Source organism: Corvus kubaryi, unplaced genomic scaffold, assembly GCF_017639235.1.
Source record: "Corvus kubaryi isolate FWS band 111438036 unplaced genomic scaffold, C.kubaryi_AGA036_p1.0 37387, whole genome shotgun sequence".
In the NCBI taxonomy this organism is placed as follows: Eukaryota; Metazoa; Chordata; class Aves; order Passeriformes; family Corvidae; genus Corvus; species Corvus kubaryi.
In genome coordinates, this window is record NW_024581129.1 from 5,987,647 (window position 1) to 6,015,019 (window position 27,373).

The 27,373-nt window shown below is 45.4% G+C and overlaps 1 protein-coding gene across 4 annotated transcripts in view; it reads right to left on the reverse strand.

Annotated features, from left to right (window-relative positions):
• RNF216 (ring finger protein 216) overlaps positions 1-27,373 on the reverse strand; it is a 78,115-nt gene that overhangs the window by 48,422 nt on the left and 2,320 nt on the right. For 2 of the 4 annotated variants that reach the window (XM_042037095.1, XM_042037094.1), the window contains 11 exons: positions 14,294-14,422; positions 13,055-13,188; positions 11,203-12,066; positions 9,579-9,655; positions 5,979-6,081; positions 4,957-5,121; positions 3,855-3,969; positions 3,434-3,573; positions 2,453-2,503; positions 1,349-1,486; positions 21-169 (listed from right to left, as the gene is read on the reverse strand). In XM_042037095.1, coding sequence (XP_041893029.1) covers positions 21-169; positions 1,349-1,486; positions 2,453-2,503; positions 3,434-3,573; positions 3,855-3,969; positions 4,957-5,121; positions 5,979-6,081; positions 9,579-9,655; positions 11,203-12,066; positions 13,055-13,188; positions 14,294-14,360 — 2,003 coding nt within the window. In that variant the 5' untranslated portion in view covers positions 14,361-14,422. Of the gene's footprint in view, positions 1-20; positions 170-1,348; positions 1,487-2,452; positions 2,504-3,433; positions 3,574-3,854; positions 3,970-4,956; positions 5,122-5,978; positions 6,082-9,578; positions 9,656-11,202; positions 12,067-13,054; positions 13,189-14,293; positions 14,423-14,566; positions 14,647-19,047; positions 19,069-27,373 lie in introns of those variants that run through there. The other 2 variants (XM_042037096.1, XM_042037097.1) reach the window with 2 other exon arrangements.

The following is a 27,373-nucleotide window of genomic DNA, read 5'->3' on the forward strand; positions in this document are numbered from 1 at the left end:
ATTCTTTGTGGGACACTCACCTGACGAGCTCATCTGCACAGGCAGCAGCCACCTCCTCCTCAGCTTTCCGCTCGTAGTATTTACAGAGGATGTTCTCTGGAAGCACTTTCTCCAGCTCACTGGTGGGGAAGGAACACGTGCAACTGCCTTCCATGCAGCTGAGCTCTGACTGGGGTTGGAAAGAGAGCTCAGGTTTAGTATGACACTAGCAAAAAGCAGCTCAGGATCCAAAACATTTTCAAGCAGATCAGTGCAGAGCCTTGCTCAGAGAAGTAAGAGCTAAAGTCAGCAGATGTCAATGATTTGGGTCTTGTGAGTTTAAAAGTCATCCAGTTCTAAACCCCTGCCATGGGCAGGGACACCTTCCACTATCCCAGGTTGGTCCAAGCCCTGTCCAGCTTGGCCTTGAACACTTCCAGGGATGAGACACCCCACAGCTTCTCTGGGTAACCTGGGCCAGTGCCTCATAACAAAAACATTTTTTCCAGTCTCTCATCTAAATCTGTCTAAGATGACTGCCAGAGAATGGGTTTGCTATGGAAAGAACAAGCCTAATTAAACAAATCAGGCCTCAAACAAACACTGGGCAGGAAGATGCTGTTGCCAGCTGGGATCACAATTCACTCCAAGTCCACTGTGACCACATATTAGCCCTTTATTATTGTACAGTCTCTGCTGAGAACCAGCACTGACACGGTGCATTCTTTTCAATAAAGTCATATAAAATACAGCTGCCAGTTTATACATTTACACAAAATGGATCCCAGAGTACAACAGCATCCCACAGTTTGAGCATCATATCCTGAGGCAAAGGAGCACACACACTTCAGAGCAGATTAATGACTTGTTTATAGCTCAGCTAAGTACCAGGATAATTCCTAGCTACATCAGAGACTGAGGAGGTTAGTAGTGCCACAGAGGAACCAACCCCCAAATTAAGTTGGGATCACAGTGATATTATGAAGGACAAACACTCTTAGGTAGAAGACTGGCCATGTCAGAGATAAGTGTTCTTAATGAATAAGCCACTGGTTTATTTAGTAGAAAATAAAAGCAAACAAGTTATTCTGTTACTATGATCCTAAGAATCAAATTGCCAAGCATAGAGCAAACAAACAAACAAACAAATGACGTTAGTAACCCTGAAATCCTGTGCAAAGATCACATTGTAAAGTTGTTGGCTTCACTTGATGGCGAGACTGACTTGGATTTCAGGACACCATTCCATTCAAATATTTCCTGGGAAGTGCAGTTACATCTGTTTTAAGCAACAACCCTACACAAACAGCAATGTCATCTCCCAACAGCAATTATCTATTTCCCCCTTGTCCAGTTGTGAAATCCTTACCTTCCCAGAGCCAAAAACTGCCTCCTGAGCATATTTAATTAGGCACTCCTTGCAGAACAAGTGACCATCTGCACACTGAGTCAACTCTTCGAAGGCAAACTCCCCGTAGCAGCAGCGGCACTCGATCATCTGCCCATCCTACAGCCACCAGAGGAACCAGCATCAAAACATCAATAGCTATAGCAACACACACACATACAACTGCAAGCCAGAAAAAATTGCCAGCATGAATCCTAAAAAACAGCTACAGAGATACACCATTCCATTAGATATTCTGTTTGGTGGTCCAAATTCATTAAGTTAAAACTGAGTTTCTGGTTGCAGTCACTTCATATCTACACGTCCTGCTTGACAGGTTCCAAAAAGCTACAGAACATGCAGTGATTAATAATTCTCAGCTCACAGGCAGAGCAGCATCTTGGGTTTGGGAAGCTGCAGTCACAGGGAAGCAGCTTGAGTGTACACACCACTCTCATGGGGAAAACCAAGATTCAGATCTGTTACCCTCTAAAGAACATTTACCATCTGTCTGGGCAGACCCTGTCTTTGACTCTTCACTGTGGAGGTGGAGGAGTTTGCCCCTGCTAAAAAGTAAGCATAGCCCACTTTTCCAAAGTTTGAGGAGGAAATGAGCATTGAGACCGAAATGTAATACACAGCTGCTGAACTGTTCTCTACATTTTCTCTGAAGTGAACGCTGATTTTCAGGTTTCTAAAGAATTCTTTCTGCAAATAAGGAAGGCCTTCCCACTAGCCAAGCTCCAACAACAGTGGATCTGTTTTAAACAGCCATAATGGTGGGAGCAAGAGTAAACCTGATGCTATTCTATTGCAATGTTTGTTCTGAGCAGTGAAGATACAAGCTGAATTACTACAGATCATTACATGCATCAATACTGTCTTGCTGGCCTCAGCTCCTGTCTACCTTTCCTAAAAGCCAGCCAACACACATTACACAGGTTTTGCCAGCTCAGCAAAAGCAGCAGAGTGAAATGCAGCTTCAGAAAAGCTCTGTTCCAGAGCTAAAAGGATCTGTGAAGTAGGAAGTGCAAAACAGTGTCTGTGCATAAGCTGAACTCAACTTATAATATTACAGATACTGACCTTCTGATATTGCTCCTCATTCATCTGCAGAGCCAGGAGGAAGTCTGCATGCTGCAAGAGAGACATGTGCATCTGTAATTACAGAATAGATGAAGAAATTTTCCAAACTCTCAGCTCATTTACATTATCTCAGGACTCACAAACCACTATAAAAGGCTCGCTGTCTGCTTGAAACATCACTCAGCCCATCCCTCCAATCCATTAAGCTATTTATGATTCAGCTAAAACAGATGGGAGAAGCAAAGGCAGCAAGAACAAAGAACCAAATTCTATACTGTGGAGGGCTGCTGGTTCAGATTTCCATGGGCAGAGATGATCTCACCCAATGGGCCCCTCCAGAGAACATGAGCTTTGTGTTTCAAAGGAGACCTTATCCATCTGCCTAAGAGACAAAGATCTTTAAGGAGCTACTTTAGGAAGAATTGTGGGTGCAGAGCTGTGAATTCAGTCTCTCCTCAGCCTAGGAGAGGAAGACAACACAGCAGTGGGTGTTGCAGGTTCTGCTTCAAAACACACAGGTCTCTGCTACAGGACAAACTGTTCTGGAGCCACAGGACTGCCAGCCTGGGAAGGCAGTGAGTGGACACACTGCCCTGGGCCTGGTCATTACTCACCACCAACACTGAGCTGCAATTACAAGCCCTAAAACAGCAGAGAAGCCTGCTAACAATTAGAGGAAAGAGTTAATTAGTGGAGTTTTCACCCTCTCATAGCAAAACACCCCATCCAGAACGGTGTTTGCACAAGCAGCAGCTGCATATTTAAGTAAATATGAAATTCTGTGCTTGGCTTCTTTCCTTTAAAATTGAGTTACTTGGGAAAAGACATATGCGTTAACAGGTAGGGAAGGGGAAAACATAGTTATTCAATATTTGGTTCAGCATTTGAATTTCTGTAAGAGACAGATTTTTCATGTTTAGGGCCAAAACCTCAACATTTGTTGAGGATTTGCACATGATCAAAGCAGTTCCTATCACTCACCTCTGCCATCTCTTTCACTTTCTGCTCATAGAATTCCTGCTCCAGTAGCACTGGTGGGAGAAGGGAGAGCTTGTCATAGGACCTCCAGTGCCGTCTCTTGTTCTCCAGGAAGAACATGCGCTTCTCAATTTTCACATCCCCTGAAGCAGAAATAAAGGCTCAATAAAAAAGGGATGGAGCAGCCAGAACAAAGCTTAAATCCTTCCTCCACACACAACACCAGGTGCAGACTTTCAGCAGCTCACACAGCACTCTACCAAGCAGAGGCACTAATGAAGAGCATCTCCAAAACAGATACCAGTGACAGAAACTCAGCTCTTTTGGGACCACATCCCTTTTAAGAGGAGTTTCTTTCTGCTGCAAGCCAGTTCTGCTTACAATAACGATGCAGAGAGCACCATACACACATCTTGGCATTTACCTTGCTCAAATTTGAAGTCTATGTATGAATATTGATTCATTTCTTTCCTCCTTTTTCGTTTCCCGCTGGTTTCAGGAGACAGCTCCTGCCACTTTTTGATAGCATCTGAAAAGGCCTAGAAAACAACATACAGGCTTAAATCCTGTGCCTGGAAGAAAGCAGGAGCACTCAATTCAAGCTGAAGCACAGTACAAGCATGGGCATAGGACTGATCCAAAACTGGAAAGCCAAACAGACCAAATAAAAGGAAATATGCATCTTTCCTTTGCTCACTTTGTTACTTTATGTACTCAAAGTAATTATTCCATAAAAACAAAATAGGTGAATGGTACTTCATAACAGCTCAGCTGTTAATATCAGAGTGGGCACCAGCTGTATTAAGCAGAGTTGGTTTGCCTTCTTTTTTTGTTGCTGGGTTTGGCTTTTTGTTTAAAAAGGTGAGATTCCAATACTCAGTGCTCAGTCAATCAAGTGAAGAGACAAGAAGTTTTGTTTTAGTTAAGTCCTGGAATAGTAAAGAATGAAGCTCAAGCAAGGGCATATTGGAGCAGATCTAAGTAAAAAACTTGAAGCCACACTAACATTCAGCTTGGTGATACTTAAAACAAGTGTCTTTGCATCTCCATGGCAGTGAAACTCTTTTGTAATAAATACAGGACTCATGCCACAAGTCATAATAAGAACAAACAGGACAGCAATACTCAGGCTGCTTTTCAATTCCATGCAGCCAGTTAACCAGCAGCAGGAGTTAAATGTTTTAAGATTTAACTAAATGTCTAGGTTTTATTGGCAATTATACTGCACTTCAGTGGCGATGTACAGGAACACATCCCACTTTAATGCATCACCCACCATCAGCCAGCTCGTGTTTCCCCAGCTCCCCTATTAGGGAAAGTAAAAACTTCCTGCAGCATTCCGTCTGGCCAATAAATTTTGAAAATCTCTACTAAATGGATTAAAACTTCTTAAAAGGAAAGGAAGATTATTATAAAACCCATAACCACACAGCAGCAGATGGTACAGTAAGGCCAAAGCCACCACAGTGGTCTCTGCAGACACGGGAGATAAACCCAGGAAAGAAAACAGACTTGAACTGGAGCACCTTTCGTGTGATTGCATAGTGTCCCTTGAGCTCGTGCAGTGCCCACTTGATGTCCTGGCTGCTCAGCATTTTGAAGTCTGCCATGAGGAGATCAGCTGCCTGAATAAAGCACCGCTGGTCAAGGGGGGCAAGTTTGGAAAAGTCAAAGTAGTCCACTTTAGGCACCTAAGGAGAAAACGAAAAAGATTAAAAGGCTGCTATAAATACACACAGGAACACCGCAAATGGCTCTCTCAGTGATCAGGACATTCTGCAAGACCACCCAAAACTCAGGTTATGTGTCACCCAGCTCCGAGCACCTTAGTACAGTGTGGCTGCAAAGCCTACTGGCCCAGGCACCTCTGCAGGTGACCTGCACAAGGTAAAATGTAGTTTAAAACCATTGTGTGTGGCTGCCTGAGACAGCAAGGAGAGAAAATATTTAGGTTACACTATGAAGAGTTAACAACCTTATTAGCTTGAGGTAGAAAGATACTTTCAAGAGTAGAAAGAGGTATTCAACATCTCTCAGGCCACAAAGAGCTATTTCAACATCCTCAAAGCAGCTCAGAGAGAATTTTTTGTTAAATGGATGTTTTAAAACACAAACAAAATCAAGCAGCTGTAGGGAGATTTGCAGTTAGGAGGCTGCAAGGCAATGCCTAAAGGCCTCACAAGAGATACCCGAGGGCCAAGGCTACTTCATGTGACAGAACAATTGTGGGATTCTTGTCTCAGTTATCAAAATGAACACTTGAGATGGGGCAGTGACAGGCAAGCAGGGCAGAGGGGCTTGCTGGAGGCAAAGGAGCAAACACTGCGCAGCTCTGGCACAGCCAAACAGGAAAGGCTTGGAAGTCATCTTGCAAGCAACTAATTATTGCTATTTAACACAGCCTTACACATACCCAGAGGCCTCTTGTGAGAGCAAGGCTCAGTCAAGCACTCTGCAAACACACACTAATCAAAGCAGACATCCCAAGGTCCACTCAGGCTGAACAGACTGCCCAGAGGCAGCAGGAGATGAAGATACTCTCACTTGCCTTTGTCTCATCTTGGCTGGCAAGCAGGCTGCTGCTGGGGTTTAAAACCACTCTGCCTTCCTTCTTTGGGTAATCTGGATTTTCCAGAAGGAAGTTACAAAGTCTGAAAAGATAAATATAGTTACTTCAGGGTTGGAGAGCTCAGGTTCATTTCTCATTTGTCCAATTTTTAGTATCCTGTAATTATGAGGTCATAGTCAAAGCCTGCCCTGTAAGGACCAAAGGTGGTCCTAGGCTAGAGCAAGTAAATGACTGAGGATTAAGTAAAAAAATAATCAGCTGTGTGGCTGCAGAAGGAAAAGCAAATAGGCTTGTCTTTCAACAATTAAATTTACATACATGAAGCTTGTATGGATGAACTACTAATCATTTATGGAAAAAACAGTAGAAAAATCCCTACAAAACCCATGAAAGGGTGATGTCTTCCTGAACAAACTATTACTACAGATTCAGACTTGAATCAAAGCCTCCATTTTCAGTTTACCTTCACATTAAAGCAGCCAGAGCAAACTGGTTTAGTGGAAGGTGTCCCTGACCATGGCAGAGGGGCTGGAACTAGGTGACCTTTAATGGCCTTTCCAACCCAAACTATTCTGTGATTCCATGATTAAAGCAGAGACAAAAGCATGTTTAAGATGTGTGTCTACATCGAATACAAACTCTGAATACAGGTTTCATTGTAACAAAGCTTGCAATCACACCAGCATTACCCAAACTCCACTAGAAACTGGTCTGGTGAGAACAGCACTTAGAAAAGAATCACTAAAATTGATGAAAAATTGCCTAATAGCCTGTAAATGCAGCATACCTGAGGTCCTACCACAAACAGCCATAACTGTTAGGTAAATGTAGTTTAACGGAGTATTTTAGCTTAGAAAAGACTCAGCAAGGGGTTTCCAAATGCCCCATTGCTGGAGAGCCACAAACACTCCAGAAACCCTTCTGAAAGGGCAACCTGAATCAGGCTCCCACAGCTTTTTCTCAGCCCTCACCAAGCAGCTGTGCTGGCTGGAGCAAGTAACACAAGCTGTTCCTCAGTTTCCCCAGCTGCAGAATAAGATCCTTCTGAAAGCAGCCAGGACAAGCAATTAACATTTGTAAAACTATTGGAATGAGAAGGTGCTAGGCTGCAGCAAAGACATAATTGCAGCTAATTTACATTCCTGATGTCAGAAATCAGTCCCTAATTAAGAAATCTGAACTGGCTTGAAGCATTAACCCACTATCAAGGCACGATTACTTTAGCCCTGCTTTCACATTCAAAGCAGGGGCATTTCTTTTTGTTTAATCAGGTATTGACATATTGAGCCAGAAGCTTTTGACTGAGTGTGAATGCTCCAGCACACAAAAGCTGAATAGATGATACCCTGCTAAGAGGGGTCCCACATCTCATCTTTCACATCAGTTGAAAGTTTTAAGAAGATCATTTCACGGAAAACAACAAAATATCTTGGCACTGAGCATTTAATAGCTTCCAGCTCCCACCTCTGGCCATCCCTTTGGTAAAAGATAACTGTTTTAATCCAACAAAACAAACTTCAAGGAGCTCAGACCGTGGTTCTAAGAAAAGGGTTTCAGCTGGGGCACGGCCAGGGTACATTTGAACTATCCTGCATGTTGCCATTTCAACGCTGAGGATTTTGGGGGATGCTGACCTTCAGTGTGTGACAATTAGTTAAATGGGTCCCGGCGCACAGCACACCCACACTCACAGCACTGTTCATTAATATCTGCACCACAGGACACAGAGTTGGTTAAAAGCCTCATCCCTGCCCAAAACCAGCCACCCTTATTTATTATATTTCAAGCCTGATTTAGCTTGACACACCATGGAGATCAAAGAGACCCTGCCAGCGAGGCTGACCAGTGCTTTGACCCATTTGTTCTCACACAAAAGCTGCAGTGACAACTCAAAAGATAGTTTGGTTAAAGGAATAAAAATATGGAGAAGAAATCTTTATCATCCAGTAAGTGGGTAACGCACCGCTGAGCAGACACTGTAGCTGGCCTACAGGGAAGCCTGGAAGCACCTTTTCATCTCACTGGGTCTGTGGCACACAATGGGAGAAAAGAGATTTCGGGAGCAAAAAGGGAAGGAACACATTAAGACCGACAGAAGCCAATAGTGGGATTTAATTCCATCAGGCTTCTCTAAATCCCCACAGGACACAAACGCGAGTTTTTTCACACAGTCTGGGAGGGTCCTGCAGTCAGATGCACAACTTCAATAGCCCAACTGCTCGCAGGAATGGCTCTGTTTATCTTCTACATCCCCACCACAACCATCCACCTTGAGGTGCACCCAGTCCATGATGTGGGCACCCCAAAGCTGCTCCACCACTGCAGGGAAAGCACTTTTCAAAGTCCAGAAAGAAGTTCTAGTCTGTTGACTTTCTAATCAAGAAGCCTTTCTTTGGAGACCCGACTTCATAGCACAGGCAAACAGCAGAATAGGAAATCTATGCCCAGTGTATGGGATCATCCTTAGTTCCTGATCATTTAACTTATTTATGCCCCAATGACTAATTCTAAGCCTCACACACTTAAATGCTGCTTAATTAGTGCTCTAGTTAGCTGGAAAGGGCATTGGATTTAGACAAGTGAATACTCTGACAACCAACACCTATTCCTCATTCTTGTATCACACAGTAACCAGTTTGGACAAGCTGGAGATAACAGAGACAGTTGCAGAGAGAGAGAGAGAGGCCACCAAGCATCAGACATCAGTCACAAGTGATTTACTTCAAACCATCTCCTCTCGGTGCTGCTGGTGCCAGCACACACAATGCTGCGCTGCCCAGCTCTACCCAGAAGAGCAGGGAGATGATGCCACTCAGCAATAAGGTTAATCACTTTTTTAAACTTTTGACTCCAACATGACTCCCAGAAATCTCCAGTATGATGAACATTAAGGTAGTCCTGAGCTGTTAATGCAGTTTGTAAAGCAAGTCCTCACATTGATTTTCCACTCCTTTTATTTCATTTTCTTGCTCATGTTTCTGCTCAGTTTGACCAAAATCAGTCCCTCAACACACCTCTAGAACCAATCCTACCAGCCCTTAAATGTCTTTGCTCTATTCTGTCACCCAAAAATGATGTGAGAGAATTCAAACAGCACCACTGCTACTTGAGCAGGTAAAGGTGATAAAAGCCAACATCATAACACTAAATAATGGACTCCAAGGCAGTGTTGGCTTTACCTGGAAGAATCCAAAACCCAGTGAAATGAAGGAGGGAATGATTTCTTCCAACTCAAAACTCATCAACTCACCTCCATACTATGTTTTATAGCAGTCATCTTAACACCTTAATCCTGACACTCTTTTTAAGAGCCCTAGTAATAGGTAACAAAATTATATGTAATTCTTTAAATAAGCAAATCATCTTAAAAGCAGAGAAGCTACAGCACAATAGAATTAGAAAGGACTTAAGAACAGCTCTATTAGAAGTACAAAAAGAAAGAATCTGTGCTCTTTGGCACTATCAAGGCAGTGCTGAGCCCCAGCCTAGATGTGATCCAGAGCAGTATCCCTGGCAGGTGGGGACATGGGAAAGTGCTGCAGTTTTATGACACACTGTAGTTCTTGGCTCTACACTTACACATTTAAGTCATAGCAGTTCTTGATGATGATTAATTCTTCAATATATTCCTTCTTCACATCTGGGAATCTTGCTTCCTAGAGGAGGAAAAGCTAAAGGTTATGTAGGTATTAGAGGAGCTGTGTAACACACATAGCACCCAGGACAGGGATTTACAGGTAATTAACCAGCACAATCCTGAGACTTGGGGCAAAATGGTCAAGAGATCATTTATAGCCATCCAGCCTTGCTCCACAGGATGACTGCTAGCAGCTCTATCTCAAAGGAACAGTGAGGGTTGTGATGTGAAAAGCCAAGAGCACGTGGCCTAACGAGAGATTCAGGCTCTGTAGGAATGATCTACAACACAAGGAAAGTGAATGTTTACCTTCAGCATGCCCATCAAGGAGTTCCAGTTATGTGCTGAAATACAACATTCCAAAGCAAAAGGAAAAAAACCAACAAGTACACTCACCCAGTGAACCCAGACACACCAGAAATGAGACCAGAACAGACAACAAACCTTTACTGGCATTTCTGTGAAGGCTCTCCCAGTGTTTGCTGCTCTCTCTGGGGTTTCTGTACAAGCACTGCAACCAGTTGCAACCATGTGGTATTTTGTTTTGCAGGACTAGACTGGTCAGGGTTGTCAAGCAACCCTGACAATGCAAGAATAGCCTCTTACCCATCTCAAAGGCACTGATCAACAAGGTCTTACTCGGAAAGAACTGAATTATGTTAGATTGCTACTTAAAAAAATATTTTCCTCAACTCCACTTTTCCCAAGTAGAATTAGATATGGGATGTGGAAGTAAGACTTGGAGGGGATGGGGTGGTGGTGGAAGATATAGGCACATAAGAATATACTTGTTTGCAAGAAAAAATGTTTAATAAGACAGCAAGAGAGCCTTCCTCCCTGGCAATCAAGGGGAGGGGTGTGCAAACATTAGACACATGAATCATCCCATTTTTATTTAGCTTTGTTTATCATATATACACCATGCTGCCCAAGCTGCCGAATATACCAAAGGATAAGGAGTGTCCTCCCTGGGGGCTGTTGTTATAGCCAATGTCCCTCATGCTAAGCTTCACATATGGAGCACGTGGAGTTAACATACACAAGTCTTCATGCTGCGTATCTAGTTATTCCTTGGTGCTGCTGCTTGGAAATCCACACCACAAGGGCAACCATTGCCCCTTGCCACCATGGTGGCCTTAACATGGGCACGGACCAAACTCCTTTAGGAGCTGAAAAGCAGCCCTGGCTCTCAGCCATGTCTCCAACTTCCCTACTCCTACTCCACCCTGTAGCATTCTGCCGCTATTTGGTGTCTCAGCTTTGCTCATTTAGCTTTGTATCCAATCCTAAACCAGCTCTACAGCGTTGGGTTAGGAATCAACCAGACAAAACCAGATTAGCAGATCCAAGAGGGCCTTTCAGGGAACAGACCCAGATTATTTCACCTCAAACCAACATTTTCCAAGACAGTTCATCACATGCTCCTCACCTGGTGCACGGCTGTCTCAGCCAAACAAAGAGGATTTGCAGCTGTGTGTTCTGAGCATGTGAAACTCTACACACCTTGAAAAACCTGTCTGAAAACACCATGCACACAGGAGGCAGAGGAGCCCTGGGAATACTTACTGTCTCTCTGATGAGCAGCGCAGTGAGGTCCTGCTCCTGCCCAGCAGCTCCCTGTTCTGGCACATCCCCTGAGCCAAGTTCGTGTGAGCCCTGTGCAGGGAAGGCGGGCCCCGGCTGCTCGTTGTCTCTCCCTGCCTGCTGACCCGATTCCTCAGGGGGATGTGCCGGCTGCGGGGAGGCACGGCCTGGAATCCCGTCCTGCTGCGGCTCTGGCCGGGGGAAGGCTGGCCCAGGAGCCTTCTCTCCATATGCCCTCAAAGATCCCGGGTCTGCCTCTGGCTGCCCTTGCTGGGGAACACAACCCTTTGCTACAGCCTGTGGCTCATCTTCCAGTGGTGGGAAGTGCCGGGGTTCCAGCTGGCTGTTCTCCCGGATCTCCTCCTGCTCCATGGTAGTTTTAGCAGCTATTTCTTCAAGTTTCTGCTCTGGCTCCAAGTTCTCTCCTTGCCATTCCCGAGCTTCCATCTTTTCCTCCTGTTGAGGTGGAAGGTCTGCATTCTCCAGACTAATGGTTTCTGCGTTATTAGCAGGCTGTGGACTCATCTTGATCAGTGGCAGCAAACTTGGGCCAGGCTCCTGGTTACTTGTAAGTTCAGAGCTGGGGCCATTCATCTCAGATGGTCCAGGCTGCTGAAGGGCAACGTCCACACTCTCATCCCTGCTTGGTCCAGCATGGCTCTCCTCCATGAGGTTATTCCCATCTCCCTCACAGCGCAGAGCTGAATCCTGCTTATCCTGCAGGTCTGTGCTCATCAAAGGCTCCACAGCACTTTTAGATCCTCCTTCTCCCACAGTGTTTGCCCCCTGCCATGGAGCAGCAGGTCTGATGACATTGGGACGCAGAGGCTGCTGTTGCTTTGGGGTCTGAAATGGACACACACAGGAGAAAGTAGGAATTCTTGTCTGCATGTTAGAATCTTTGCTCCAGATACTTCTGCATCTAAGAAAACTTCTGATGGGAAACTGATAAACAGCCTGTTCAGCAAGCACAGATAAATAATAAAGCACAGAACTGCAACCCACATATCTGTGTCCTCAGCCTGTCCCCAGGTGATACAAGAACCTTTGGCAGAACTGGGGATGCACAGGACTTTCAAAATGGAATAATTTCCTAAGCTCACTTCAACTAAGCTAACCCACTTCCCTCCCAGTAAAACAGTCTGGGAAGGAACAACTAACTGATGACATATTTGTGTTCTCACCAATTTATTTAAACAGGCAGGAACCAAAGCTCAAAACATTAATCTCTGGCCTTGTTCTTGCCTCTGGCAGACAGACTGCTGTATGCCAACAGAGCCTGAGTGTTCTCTGCTGCTGTTTTCAACTAAGAAGCAGAAAGGTCAGCTTTGCAACCCATTTTCTCAGTGCTTCTGGTTAATTTAACAGTAAAGTGCAATATATTCTTAATACAAGACAAATATGAAATGCTACAAAAACATAAGTGCCTGCAACAGCCCAACATGAATACAAATAACAGAGGAATATAACGCATACAAAGTACGCATATAAATCAAACAACGCATGGTTTGAAAACACCTTCAGTGGAAGATCAAGTCCTCTTGCAAAGCACTCCACCTTGCTGGATTCAGACAGACAACTTTATGGGAGCTACAACCTTCATCAAGTAGAACTTAAACTACGCAGCGTAGTTTAACAGCCTGGTTCTCCCCTCCCATGCCCAAAATACGACTAAATTAAGCCAGAAAAATGCCATCACTTCACCATTATTTCAGACATCCTAAGTAGATTGCTGTAACCAGGCAGGACTCAAAGGAATGCATCAGGTATTTGCACAAGACTTGGCTATACAGGCCATGAATAAAGCACTGCAGCTACAAGAATGAAAACCTACCTCCGCTAAGATGACTACATCATCATCATCTTCCTCAGTCTGCTGCTTTTCTGGCATTTCCAGCAACAAAGGCAATTCTTCATCTGAGGAATCCGATATCATGATAAGACTTTCATCCCTGTGGTTTATCCAGTCTGCAGAACAGTGAGTAAAGTTAAAGTTAGCTGCTGGCTCAAGGTAAACAACTGGAATTACAGGGCACATATAGCACTGAAACATCTGAGAAAGCAATTTTCCCATTTGCACTGCAGGAAGAAGCATTCAGAGGTCACCAATTCTTCTGCAAGGCATTGTTACAGCCACTCCTGTGTCCCTAAGCCTCCAGCAAAACACCTGCACAGCTTCAGCTCATCACAACAGCACTGCAGGGACAGCCACTGACACTCACAAAGAATCTTCTACCCTGAACTCCAGCACAGTCAAGCTGCTGCAAAAGTTATTACAAACAAGGCATGTAGGGAATACTTCTCCAGAGAAATCCTAGACTTTCAGTATCTCAGGGACATTACATTTTCTTTGTCAATGTGCAGGGCATTCTAGCAGAGAGATAAGAGTCTCTGTGCAACTCATCCTCTTCTGAAAGAGTGGGACTTTGCAGGACTACCTTATGCAGGGCCGAGATAAGGCCTGTGGCTATTAGATGACAACCTTGTGCCTCAAGGTTTGTCAAGAATAAAATATAGATGCTAGTCAACACAGCTGCTGGAACACAGGAGAGATATTCGAGGCAGGAACAGAGGGTTTCTGTACTGCACAGAGAACATACAACTATGCTTTCCCTAAAATTAGACATGTTTCAGCTTATTTTTTAGCATGAGTGTTCATTTATCACCTTTCAGGCATAGAGAGAAAGCATCACTTTGAATGCCACGGCTGAGTGAGTGAATGGGTGCCAATGCATGCAGCCCTATGAGGGCACGAATTTAGGGGCAGCCTCTCTACTATGGGGTCCTCAGAAGGATGGATCCTCCTTGGATCTGCTGAAACACCTCTACACAGTGTTCCCAAGAAGTCAGCAATCTCCCTTGAGGCAGTACAACATGAGAAAGACAAGAGCCAAATATTTTGCATGCCTGCATAACATGAAAGAGTTTCTGTAGGTGGCTAAGTTAGTGTAACAGAGCAGCGTGTGACATGACAGAACAGACCTCCAGCAGCTCCCTGGAAGTTCTGTGAATCCTGCTGCTCAGGAGGAGTTTCACAAGAGTGTTTTGGAAACAGGCACAAATCAGTACTCACCCTTCCCTCTGTGATTGCTGAAGCTGTTCAAGTTAATCACTTCTTCATTCCCACCTCTCTCTGCCATTTTAAACAGCTGCACCCCAGAGTGTCAATGCCTCAGCATGGCAGTCAGGCTCACATGAGGAACTGGAAGATAAAATAAAACCACGAGGGAGTCAGGCAAACTCAGATTCACCCTAAAGGGGTTTTCCCAAGATATAGTTGCTAGGGGTTCTCCTGGCTCTCCCAGCAGTCTCTCCACAGTATTTTTCTGTACGCCTGTCTCAGTACCTGAAAGGAGATATGTTGTTATCTTGTGTTCCAAAAGTTACGACAGTCGACTGAAGAGTGCAATCAGGCCTGAGAAATCTCTGGAGGAGACATGAGAATTCTTACAGCTATGCAACCACAGAAAAGGAAGAGAGATGCAATTCTATCCAAGCAGGACTCAAACCCTCCCAATATGTGGATCTTCTCTTGTTTCCAACCAAAATCCAATGCACCAATGCACACAGTGGTGTCTCTGCCACCATCAGGTGGTGAGAAGGGCAAAATCCCCTTGCCTGCGCTGTCCCAGGGCATCCCCACATCAACCTGCATCTCACACACCCCAGATGATGTCACTACAACCACCCCTGTTGCACTTAATGCCAGGGAAGTCACACACAGCCCTGAGGGGAACAGCCAACAGGGATACCACCACCCCAGCCTGAATTCCCTGCATGCTGCCAAGCTGAGGCACAACTTCAGAGCCACCAGAGATGCTCCAAGCTCACTTGCACAACCCCCATGTTATTGGCATGTCAGAAGGAAGCTGCACCCCAGGCAGGGCAGTGTCAGTGTGTGCTTTGTGCCTGCTCTGTGAACCAGCACAGGAACGAGTCACATTCCAGAGAACACTTCCTTACCACCATCTGCTATTTTAAAGAAGAGATTTCCTTGATTTACAGCGAGGGTTTGGTACAAATTCCAGGAAACACCATCTGCTCTCACAGCAAAAGGAGAGCATGACAGGAATCAGGTGCCTTCACAGGACTGGGCTTTTTGGAACTAAACTTTGCTACCCCCACCTGTTCTCAGAGAGGCACAATTAATCGGCCAGAGGCTCCCAAACAGGATTAGGGGGCCAGAGGAATCACTGCAAACTAAACAGGAGGTTTCCATTTTATGCTCTGTCAGCTTATAGCTCTCAATTCCCACTCTAACAGAGAGACTGAACACATACAGGAACTCCAAGCAGAATTTGATCACTGGAAGGAGAAAGGAGGTTTTCTCATTGGAAAGTACTCTTATCACTCTCCTTATCACAGCACAGAGGAATCTGTACTATTAAATATTTACTGATGCAGTAGTTGGAAGAAAATGGTGGGTCTGCTATAAAATCCTGTTTGCTAGTACACGAGCAGTATAAATTCCCCCTCAGTAATTCTACTTAAACTCCTCTGCAGGGAACAGGATTTGCAGCTAGGACAGTAAAATGAAGAAATCAGTTCAGATGTACAAGATACAATAATAATATTTTAAATGTATCATTTAGCACTTTAAAAAGCCTAGCAGCATGGGCTCAGTGCCTGAAGGAACCTTCTTCAGAAGGAACCTCCAGCACAAAGATTTCAAGGTTTGGCTACAAACAGCCACACTCACCTGGTCCCTGCACTGCTGATGGTCCAAATTTGACTGGGAAATTGGGTGAGGGAACAGCAAGAGGCCTCTTCTAACTAGCATTACCACAAATATGCAACTATGCCTGTATTTGAGCCCTGATACCTCAGTAGCACATCCTATTTCCAGTAAGCAGCTCCGAGATTCTCATGGGCATACTGGTACTTTGAAAACACCTGAAAAGTAAGATTTTGGGGGTGTTTCCACTATGTTCTTCATTTTCTGCCTTATAAGGAGAAACAAATCTTTCTTTATTTGCCAGAATGGCATGAAAGTGCTGTTCCAGCATCCCAGGCAGGTGCTGGAGCTGCAGCTCAGGAGCTGGGTCACTGTAAGTGCAAACTTGTGGTGCAAACCCTGGCCTTTTTAAAAGGTCACATCCACATTATTACAGTTGTATTTTCCCTGGTACTCATGAATAGCAATCACCTAGTCCTGCATAGCACCTTTCCATCCTTAGCTGTCTGACTCCTTTAGCAAATAAAAATCAATTCACACTTCTTGCCATTTAAAAGGTGGAGAAACAGAAGCAGGGATAGGCCCACCGTGGGCAAGGTCACTGAACAAACACGGCAAAGGATCGCTCTGAGACTGGCGGGGGAGGAACAAGGACATTTGTGAAAGGCACAAATCAGCCCTTGCAGCATCAAGTGGTGCAGACAGGGGCTGGACAGGTGTCTGCTCAGATCTGCTCCAAGCAAAGCTGAGTGGTTGGATATTTCTCCCCTCCAGGGACCCGTGGTACATTAGCAGGGCTGGCTATATGAGGGTGGGGTGACACTGCAAATGCTCAGCACAGCCACCAAAAAAAAAAAAAAAAAAAAAAAATCTTCTCCCAAATAGCTCAAATGGTGCTTTGTCCAATGCTGGTTAAATCCCAGCTGTTCACATCCAAGAATGATGGATAAGCCACAAGAATAAGGTGGTATTTTCTAGGGGCCACTCTGGTTTCTGTATGCATGCTTCAACATTCAGCAGTGAGAAGGAGGTACAGGGAATAACCTGAAATTAAATTTGGGATAGAAAAACTGTCTGCACTTCCATACAAGAAAGTGTGCACACATCACCAAAAGACTCAGTGTGTTAAAAGCAAGAATATAATAAATAGTATTAACTGTAATACACAGTCAAGGCAACAACAAAAAAACCCAAGCCTGGAAAGAACTGGCAATTCCTCCTACTTCAAAACAGACTGAATAAAAACCCCAAGCAGCTTAATAAAGCCCTGCTTTGAGGGTAAAAGCCAAGCTTCCACCAAGAGCTAGCAATTCATTTTGTCAATACTCAATACAGAGCTGAAGTTTAAACAAATATCCATAAGCATGGGCCAGTTCCATCTAGTGGCATGAATAAGAAGTTTATTCATGTTTATAGCACCAGGCTGCCAAGAATGTGAAGTAACAAGATCAAAGCCACCCTGGGGTCTTGCCCTACATAAACAACAATAAAAAAGCAAGGAAGACAGATGGAAAGAAGTTATTCCACACTACCTTAGTGATTTCAGTGCCTATCTACAGGCAAAGAATAAAGCTACCTACAAGCAAGCTCTAACATGCCCATCAGCTCTTCCACAATACAGCCAAGGATAGGAAACTAGAGCTGTTTGAATAGCAAAGCAGTCAGATGAACGTTTTGCAAGCTTTTTAGTTTTTCTTCTTTTCTTAAAAGGCTCCCACCTGCACTGCAACACATCAAGCTGGATTTGGGACTTGAATCCCTATAACAGTATCCAGGTGACACAAAATTCTCATCATGACTTCTAAGACACCCGCTGACTGTGCAGTGAAGACCCACCATGCTGTAGGATGTGGTCCCACCCAATTTCACCTCTATATTACTCCATATACTCATAACTCAGTCACAGAATATCCTGAGTTGGAAGGGACCCACAAGGATCAGAGTCCAACTCCTGGCCCTGCACAGGACGTCCCAACAATCCCACCCTGTGCCTGAGAGCATTGTCCAAATGCTCCTGGAGCTCTGGCAGCTTTGGGGCCGTGATCATTCCCAGGGGAGCCTGGGCAGTGCCCAACCACCCTCTGATACTGCACACCCACGTTGTTTCATTGTGCAGACAACAAAATCCTCCCCATCATGGTTTTTCCTACAGCAAATTGAGAGGAGAAGCAGCCATTAACAGATCTGCTACCAGGAAAACCAGAGTCCGTCAGGGACTTGGGTTTAACAGTTCTCTGAACTGACAAGACCTCAGACTGACAGCTGAGGTCACAGGGACTTCCGGGACAAGCTCCTCAAACATGCAAAAATATCATCCACAATACCATTGCTTCCAACCACTACTATGAGGTAAGGGATCAGCTGCTACAAGGTGAAGCAGGTCTCAGGAGCACACAGAATGCTTACACAAGGATTTCCAAAACCCATTCAAAATCCTTTCAAACACCACATGACATATTTTTAGCTTAACCTAAAAATAGCCACCATCGGTGCTGTGCATATATTTAATTTCCTGATACATGAAGGCGTTTCTGGACTGCAGTAACTGGCGCAGAACTCAAATCTGCTCCCTCCACCCCATATTTGTGCTGTGATGAGCATCTTCAGATGGTGCTGGAATTTAAACTGACAGTCAAGGGAAGACCCCCCTCTTCTCAGCACAGTGTAATGTATTTTCCCCCCTCACTTACAGCATTTGAAATCTTGAACTCCCACATACTCAAGATGGGACTAGACTCAAAGTGCTCTTGTCTGGCTCCAGCTCAAGGCAACAGGACTAGACAGAAAGCAGGGGAGGTAGGAACTGAGATCCCAAATGAACAGGGGGGAGGGATAAAAAAAAAAGAGCAACTTGAAAGAAACGTCAGCAACATCAAATCACTGTGTTTTAGCCTCTCCCCCCCACAGAACACCACTGTTGCTCACCTACACTGACAGAAGAGCATCAACTCCCACTTTGTGCCTGCGGGCAGCAAACGTGTCTGCTGGTAGCCTGCGAGCAAGGTGAATTTCTGGCTCATTTCAAGCTCCTAAAACAAGCTACTTAAATAATGCAGGGCTTGTGACAACCAGCAAAATGAAAAGCTAAAAATTCAGTCCTTAAAAAAAATTTTAAAAGCATAGCAGAAAGGAAATAAACCAGACTGACTTACTGTCAAGCATTTCACTGAAACATTTCAAAGGGTTCATGTTTTGCTGGGGGCTGCTCCTTGTAACAGGCACTGAGCAAAAGCAGGAGGAGTTTAGCAGTGGTTGATCGTGTTAAGCAGCATCATCCCAACTGAAAATTAGAAATCCCCTGATCATAAGCCCAACGAGAACTGCTGGACACAAACAAATCCTATTTGCTATGCACAAGGCAGCTACTGCCACTGCCTCACACCCTGCAAAGGGACGGAGCCAGAGGTCAACACGTGCGGCTGCAGCAGGGCTCCTGCCAGCAGGTTTGCACAGTTCCAAGCCTGGGAAAAGTGGAAAAAAACATTGATTCCAGCCCAAAAGCTTTACCCTGGCCTCTGAAGGCAGGAGTGTGTGGGCTGTGGCTCTCAGAAAAGACCACCTGGTTTCCAGCAGCACAACCTGCTACAGGTTTGTGGTGGCCGGTGAACATACATTACAAGGGACAGAGAGTTTTCAGTAAGACAATTCCCTTGTACCACAAGAACCACTTCATGCTAGGGTGACCAAAAACGCTTCTCCCAGGAGGCAGTGTTCTGTTATGTTAATCTATCCCAGTTTGGATTCCCGGGTTGGCTGTCCGCCTCTACCCCCTCGTCACTCCCCCAGAGCTTCTCCATTGGTCCCCGTTCCCTGGTCCTGCCTTTTCCCTGCCCCCGGATAAAACTGTGAGCTTCGGGGTCATGTTGGTATTTGCCTCTGCAACCTTCGACAGTGCAGCAGCAATAAATGCTCCTGGCAGAACACACACAAATGCCCTTCTCGACTCTTTGCTACCGACTGTAACACTGAACCCACCCGTGCGTCTGTGGGGGCACGCAGGACCCCACAGAGCCGGGCAGGGACAGCATTACAGGTTTGGCCAAAAGCTCCTCTCAGGAGCACAGACCTGGAGTAGACTTACGACAAGAGCATCCACACAGCTCTGCCACCAATTTTTGGACCCATAGCATGTGCTGAAGAGAAACAACAAACCAGAAGATGATTTAATAACAGAAACGGCTGATGAGTTATAAAGTATTCTTGAAGTGTTTCCCACATTAGCAGCTGGCTTGGTTTACCAAATTATTTTAAACATGTACACTCTCTGAGAAGAGGAAGACAGGATTCCTGAGATCTGAGAAAAATCAAGGAACAGAAGCTGAAGTGAACAATAAAGAGCCAGGTAACATTTCTGGGGCAGAAAGCCACAGAACTGGTTTCACCACAACAAAACATAAGACAATATAACACAAGAACTGTTTTGTGGCAAGTAAATCCAACCTGAATGTTCACCTCCCCTGACAGATAAGACACCCAACACACACAGTTCCGAAAGTATCCCACCAGAGAAGCCACTATTTCCAAAACCACACCAGCCTGCAACCGGCTCCAGCAGCTCCAGGGCAGGACATGAATAAGGATGGAAAAGAGGAATGAATCTGGCAGCAATCACAGCTTCCAGTTACCTCCCAAAAGTTCCCTGTTCCTCACCCTCTCTTACCCAAGGAGAAGAGCACCGAAGGGAATGATGTCCTTTCCTCCCAGGCTCAGCACTGGTAACTGCAGAGTCAGGAGTGTGACCAAGAGCACATCAGGAGATGCTCCAAAAAGAGAGGCTGCAGATTAACACAGGACAGGCTACATCTCTCTGTCACTGCTCCAGGCTAATGAAAATTGCTTACTCAGGAGCAATTAAGAGAGCAGATATTTAGGGATTACTTGGCTTCAAATCCCCAGATAGATTTTTCCCCATTTTCTAAGTCCACTCAGGACTTTACAGGAAATATCTTGGCTGTCTGTACATTACAAGACTTCTGATCAACCTTATTTGCAGTTCATTCCCTCAAGGCCACAGTATCATAATTATTAATCATAACTGTTTGAAGTACCCAATCACAATTTTTATCTGAAACAGAAAGTACAAGAGGAAAAATGTGCCCCATTTTACCTAATTCACCTAACAGCTGGCCACATACATTGGCACCAGTTTTCTACCCCAAACCCACAAAGCATTTGCATTTCCCTAGCAAAATATCTGCTCTGTGAGCTACTCTCTAAAATGTAAGACTGTAAGCTCTAAAATGTAAGCTGTTTTGAAGCTGCATTCATTTTCCAAAACTGGGCAACTCAAAGAAAGTTTTTCATTCCTTTGAGCTATTCCCTGGTGACTGGCATCAAGGTCAACTGCTGGACACTTCAGTGCCTTCCCACAACCCCCATCAGTCCCTTTGCCAAATAATAAGGCTCCGTATCATCCCACCTCTCTGACCAGCACGAGACTCCTCGTTTTGATGCATGCAAAAATCCACTCTCTGCACAAGAGGTGAGAGGTAGAAAGCTTTGGATCTGTGATTCCCCCCCCCCATCCAACTGAGTCCTGAAAAAAAAAAACTCAATCCACAACTTCTAGTTGGAAAGGAGAGTTAATGCCGTTACCTTGAGCAGCTCATTTTAAGAGTGAAGTGAAAATGAAGGCTTTGAAGGAAGAAGAGCCAACCCTGAACTTAGTTCCTGTAAAGGGCAGTACTCTGCCTGCCTCAGACTTCTGGCATGTGCAAGATCATCCAGTGTAATCCCTTAAATCCAAAACCTCCCTCCCACATCACAAACACAGGTGCCAGCTTGGCATTTCACGTTGATGCAACAATTCAGACACCAGCAGCTCAACACTTGGCTAGAGACCTACACATAAACCCAGCCTTGCTCTGCTCACAGCCTATCTCCCCAACCATCATTTAAAAGAAGTGATTTGTTCTGATTTTGTGCTATAAGGGTGGGGATGAATGGAAGAGCATGTGAAACCACGTGATTTGCAGCTCTGTTGCTTCCAGAGCGAGTTTGACTTCCAGTTTCTTTTCCCTGAACTCACATGTCCTTTCCCTTCCAGGTAAGGCCAGGGGCTGCTCTGAACAGCACCAAGATTCAGACACCAGTGGGTTTAAAGAGTGAGGCTCCACAAACCCCCAGGTGCTGCACATACCTGCCACAGCTCCACACAGCATTAATTGCAGCTGCCTTCTCTTTTCCATAAAGCCAGCAGCCACGTGGAAAAGAGCAGGAGAAATGCCCTGTGTGCCCCAGGATATACAGCAGAGTGCTCCTCTGGTACTTGTACTTCGTAGATCCCTCCAGGAAAAACGACAGAGCATTTCCTCTCCAAATCCTTAGTAGTTTTCCTACCTTTTTTCTTTTCTTTTTTAAGGGATCCTGAATGCCACTTTAAAAAGCTTAACAAAGAAATCCAAGTGCAACCTTTTAGTAGTTATCTAACAAGCTGGATGCACGTTTTCAGGAGCATTCAGGTTCCCATCTTAGCACTGTTTTCACTGGAGAGGAAACAGAAATAAGGGATTTAAGGTTGCTGGGACAGGCTGTGGCACTGACATTCACACTGATGAGCAACCTGCAGCCTGCTCAGCTCACAGCCCTGTTTGCAGGGGCACTGACAGCAGGGAGAACCAGGCTGCACACAACCAGCAACCTGCTGTGAAAAGGAGCAGCGAGGGATAATCAGACCAAAACCAGAAGGGCTGCAAATCAGAAAGTCAGTTAGTTAGTAGCAGCCAGAGGACTTGAAAATCAGAAGGAACTGATAGGCTCTGATGGCATCCTGGATGTTGAGCAGCTGCCCATCAGACTGACTCTGGAAAACACCTAAGCTGCACTTGGGAAGCTGGGTTCCAGAAAAAATTACAAGCATAATGCACCACCAGGAAAAAATGTGGAAGGAAAGGGGGTATTTTTGTCTTTTATTTTATCTTAAATGTGACTTGAACTTATCACAAGAAACATTGCTTTCAAGCACAGCACACCTCACCTCATTCACAAAGCTGCTGACAACACAAAAGCTGAGACTTGACCTTGAGGGGGCCCACAAGGTGCAGCAGCCCACCTTGGCAAAAAAGAAGGTCTCTGTCAACCTGCACAGCACTTTCAGAACTATTGACTTAAAAGCCTGCCACCAACCCTTCCAGGAGTCAAACATCCCAGAGTGAGTGATTTCCAAAAAGAATGACTTCACAGGTCCCATATTCTGGTTACAACAGCCATGCCCTTTTTTAGGGCCACATTAAGCATATGCACTTGCCACAAATCCAAAGGTCAGTGGCCAGGAGCTGTGGCTTCATGTTCAGAAGGGTTTCACTGCAATACCTGGTAAGGATGGTCATGTTCCCATACCACAGCTTGCTTCCTCTTCTCACACTGAGCTCTTCCAGCATTTCTTACAGCTTTGAAAGGAAATGCCCTGGAAAATGTTTTTATAGTATTCAGTCAGATACCCTCCAGATAGCCACTTCCATGGTGGAATTGGGAGAACAGAATTAAGGTGGTAAAATAAACTCCAAGAAGGAGGAAGATCTTAAATTGCAGCCTAAGTTGACACTATGCAGCCACAGCTGATACCTGACTAATACTCAAACTACACGTGCTTCTAGTCCAAGATCAGGCACTGCCTTTGAGAGATGCTTTTACACAATCAATTAAGAGTTTAATATATACAAGAGTCAGTTTAGAGCCAGACTGGGCCAACAGGCCAAGCTCACAGTGATAAGTCTTAAATGGCTTTACCTACTGAGAGTAAAATACCGACAGAAACCTTGTAAGGCAGGCGCAACACCTGAGCAGCAAGTCCATGCTCTGCACCAATTTCTGCTGGAAAGAGTGAAAAATAAGCTGCCTCTTGCACCCAACAATTGCTGCAGGAGAAGCACTGTCATGGAAGAACTGCAATGACATCCTTACTGCTCCAGCACCGCAGATGACCAGTTACCAAAAGGTTTTCCAGCCAGCCTGCAACACCCTTTGTAAAACTGGGTTTAGTTTTGTTTACAGCCACGTGTAGCCTTGTGGCCAATTCCAGCCCAGCAAACTCTCAGCAGTGAAAATCCAGGGCAGCCTTCCAGGCTCATGACAGTTGTCCAGCCTGACTTCATCCATGTCACGTGGCAGTGGCCACTGTGGAGTTTGAGTATGTTAAAACAGCAGAAAAGCAAAGAGGCTGCATTTGAGGTAAGTACCACTGTATCAGAACAGAAAACAGTGAAATTCAGTTGTGGCTGGATTTAGAGATGCTCCACATCCAGCATGAGTCCGTTCTGAGACTACTGAAGTTCACAAATGAATGAATTATGAACTAAAAAGCAAGGAAAGAAGAGCTGCACATTAATTCTCCAGGTCCACAGTCCTGCAATTAATGAGACTGTTAGGTACCCACTAATCTCACCCCACAGCAAACAAACATTTCGCAGACACAGGACTACAAAAACCACCACAGCCAGGAGGTTACACAGGCTGCACCCAGAGCAGTTGCTACGGACAGACTGCTTCAGGCAGTGAATCCTGTGCCCACCCTTAGTCAACACACTTGTGTCCAACACTGGGTGAGTCCTCACAGTGGAACAGAAATCCTCTTCCTGGGTGTTGCAATATCAGACAGATTATTTAACCACCTGGGCTGGAGGGTCGGTAAGAACAGCCACAAGCTGCTAAATAAACACAAACACATTGAGCTGAGGAGCACTCTCCAGACACTGTGTCCAAGGCAGAGGTGCGTTCCAGCTGTTGTGAGCTGGTCTGTGCTAGTCCTGGCAGATCCAAGGGCACCTCCCAGCTGACACACAATGAAGCCTGCTCCACTACAAAAGGATTCTGCTTTAACAATCTACAGAGAGGGCATGAACTATTTACATTAGCCAAGTTACTGCTCCCAGGTCTTGCTCATCTGTAGCTGGAAATCCCAGCAGCACAGGAGGTATGAAAACACCCTACCCTGCTGGTTTCCTGAAAGGAAAAAAAAAGAGCTGCTTTTCCTGCCTCCCCAATTATGCTGCTGCTGTCATCTCCTCAAATTGCATTTCAGCACATGACAGCAGAGCGGGGAGAGGAGGAAAGTCCTCAGCAGCACCATGGCTGTGCTGCAGGCAGCTGTCTGCACTGCTCTCCCTTCCCTCTGCCATCCCCCTGAAATATCTTTGCCCAACAGAGCTTGTATTTGCCAGGGATACATGGGCCAGTCCTCCTTCCAAGACTGGCCTTCAAGGAAAAATGATCTGCAAGAAGCATCAGGGAGAGGTTTTCTTTCCCCCTCCATCACACGAAAATGCATCCTGTCTTTGGGATGGGATTTGGAAGCAGAAGTGTAAATCTGTTCCTCACTCTGTTTATGCAAGGGCTGCAAAAAGCCAACCCCTGCCTGCCTTCCTCCAAGGAACAGCAGGAGCAGTGCCCACAGCTTGGTAAGAGCATGTCAGTCTGGATAAAGCAGTACAGGAGCCTTGTGCAAGGAGTGCTTTGGACAAAACATTACTTGAGGCCATTTTTCATCCTCATATTCCCCCAAAAAGAGATTCCAGCTAGCGCAGATCCTGACCACCTTGTACTGCAGAGCAGGACCATGTGATGCCTCTACAGATCCCATCCAAATGTTTCCCTGAATAATGCAAACAGTAGCTTGTCCTCCTTGCAGGGGAGAGCAGGCTGAGGGTGAGCAACACCACGCTTGGCCTCCAAGGCCAGCTGAAAACATTTCAGGTCACCCTGACACCCACACACACTCTCAGTTTTATTTCAGCTCATTAACTTTGCTTCTCATTACAAGGGGCAACCACAGCCTCCAAGACTCACCCTGGGAGGAGCTGGGCACCACCAGCATCAGCACAGGAGTGGGGCTCCCTAAAGCCAGCGAGAAAGCCACACATTTAATTTAAACTCCTGCTGACCTGGGTCAGAAATACTGTGAGGTGACATCGTGGCTTGGGGTAGCAGCTGCCCCACATTGAAATCTTTCCCTAAAGCCCAATGCTTTTCCCATTTAATCAGGCACTGACAGCTCCCCTCATGAACACAGGGAGGGAACCACAGTGGAGCTGGTAATTAGGAGAGAGGTGTCATTCAGAAGGAATATAATTTCCCATCCTCAGGAATTAAGCTTTCTCAAGGATCATTATGAATTTAAAACCACTGCAAGCCCTTAAGCACTGACCCAGAGGAAAAACATCACTCCTGAGACAGTCCAAAATAAACCTGAAATGCTATAAAAGTGACACGAAGGCTGCTGAGAATGAGATTATCCCAGCTCAGTGAGACATTCCTTATTATCTCTCATCTCAGTGCTTCGGCAAGGATAACTCATTCAAGCCACCAGGATGCTGCTAAGTGGCTTTTTCCCCCCCCCTCTCTTTTTCCTGTTTTCTCTGCCTACCCCTCCCTGATTTCCCACTTGCAGTAACCTGCTTAAAAACAAAACCACTCTGGACTGATCTTGACCAGCCCCTTATTCAGCTCCATTTCAAACACAGGAACTCCCAGCCTGTACACAAATAACCTTATCTCCTGAGCTGCTACTGGGAGACAGCTGCTGTCCCCAGGCAGCTGTGTGCTTCACACCTTCTGCTGTATTTAAAAAGGCACCTATCCCACTGGGATAGAGCCTACTGAGAGTAATCCCAGTTACATGAAGCAGCTTGAAACTCCACCATCACTTCAGTAAACACACAGGCTTTGGAGACTATTAATGCCTCGTTTTTAAGTAGTTACAATGATGCCCAAATGCAGTAATTTAAAGGGAATCTTAAAATATATCCAGATCAAATCCATCTGCAAAAAAACCCAAAAAAAACAACCCCAAACTTCCAGTGAGAGGAATTAGTGGTGCAGCTCTGACTGTCCCAGAAAGAATGCAGCCAGTGGCAAGCCCCAGCACCGCCAGTGCTCAGACACAGTAAACCACTTGCAATGGCTTCAGAAAGATATAAATAAAAATAAGACACCCATTCCAAATTAATGAATGGGAGCTTCTTCCAGCAGGCACAAAACAACACCCGAAGGGCTCCACATTACTTGCACTTGGGTTTGTGCTACTCCGGGTTGCTAATCAGCGCCTGGCCCCTGGGATATGCTTCCTGTCTCTCTCCAGCTGCGCCACAGGAATTGTGTGTTTGCCCCACCTATTTTTGCCACAGGACTTTTTAGTGATTTGTGTCCAATTTCAAAGCACAAGACTCGCCGGCGGCAGGAACGCCCACTGCATTCTCAGGCAGACAAAGCACTGGGCTACCCAGGAATTTCGACTTCCGAGGCAGCTCCTGAAACTCCAGCCCAGGAACAGGCCACCAGCCCCCTGCTGGAACCCAGACTGTACCTTCTCACCAGTAACACCTGCCCCAAGTGCTATTCTAGGAGCTGCTATTCCTGCCCTGACTGCCTGCAGCCAGGCCAACCAGAAGGAAAACATCCTAGGAAGCAAGAAAAAGAGATGGAAGAAAGCCTGTTACCACAATGCAGCACCTCCAAGCAGGCTGAATGTCTACAGATCTTCAG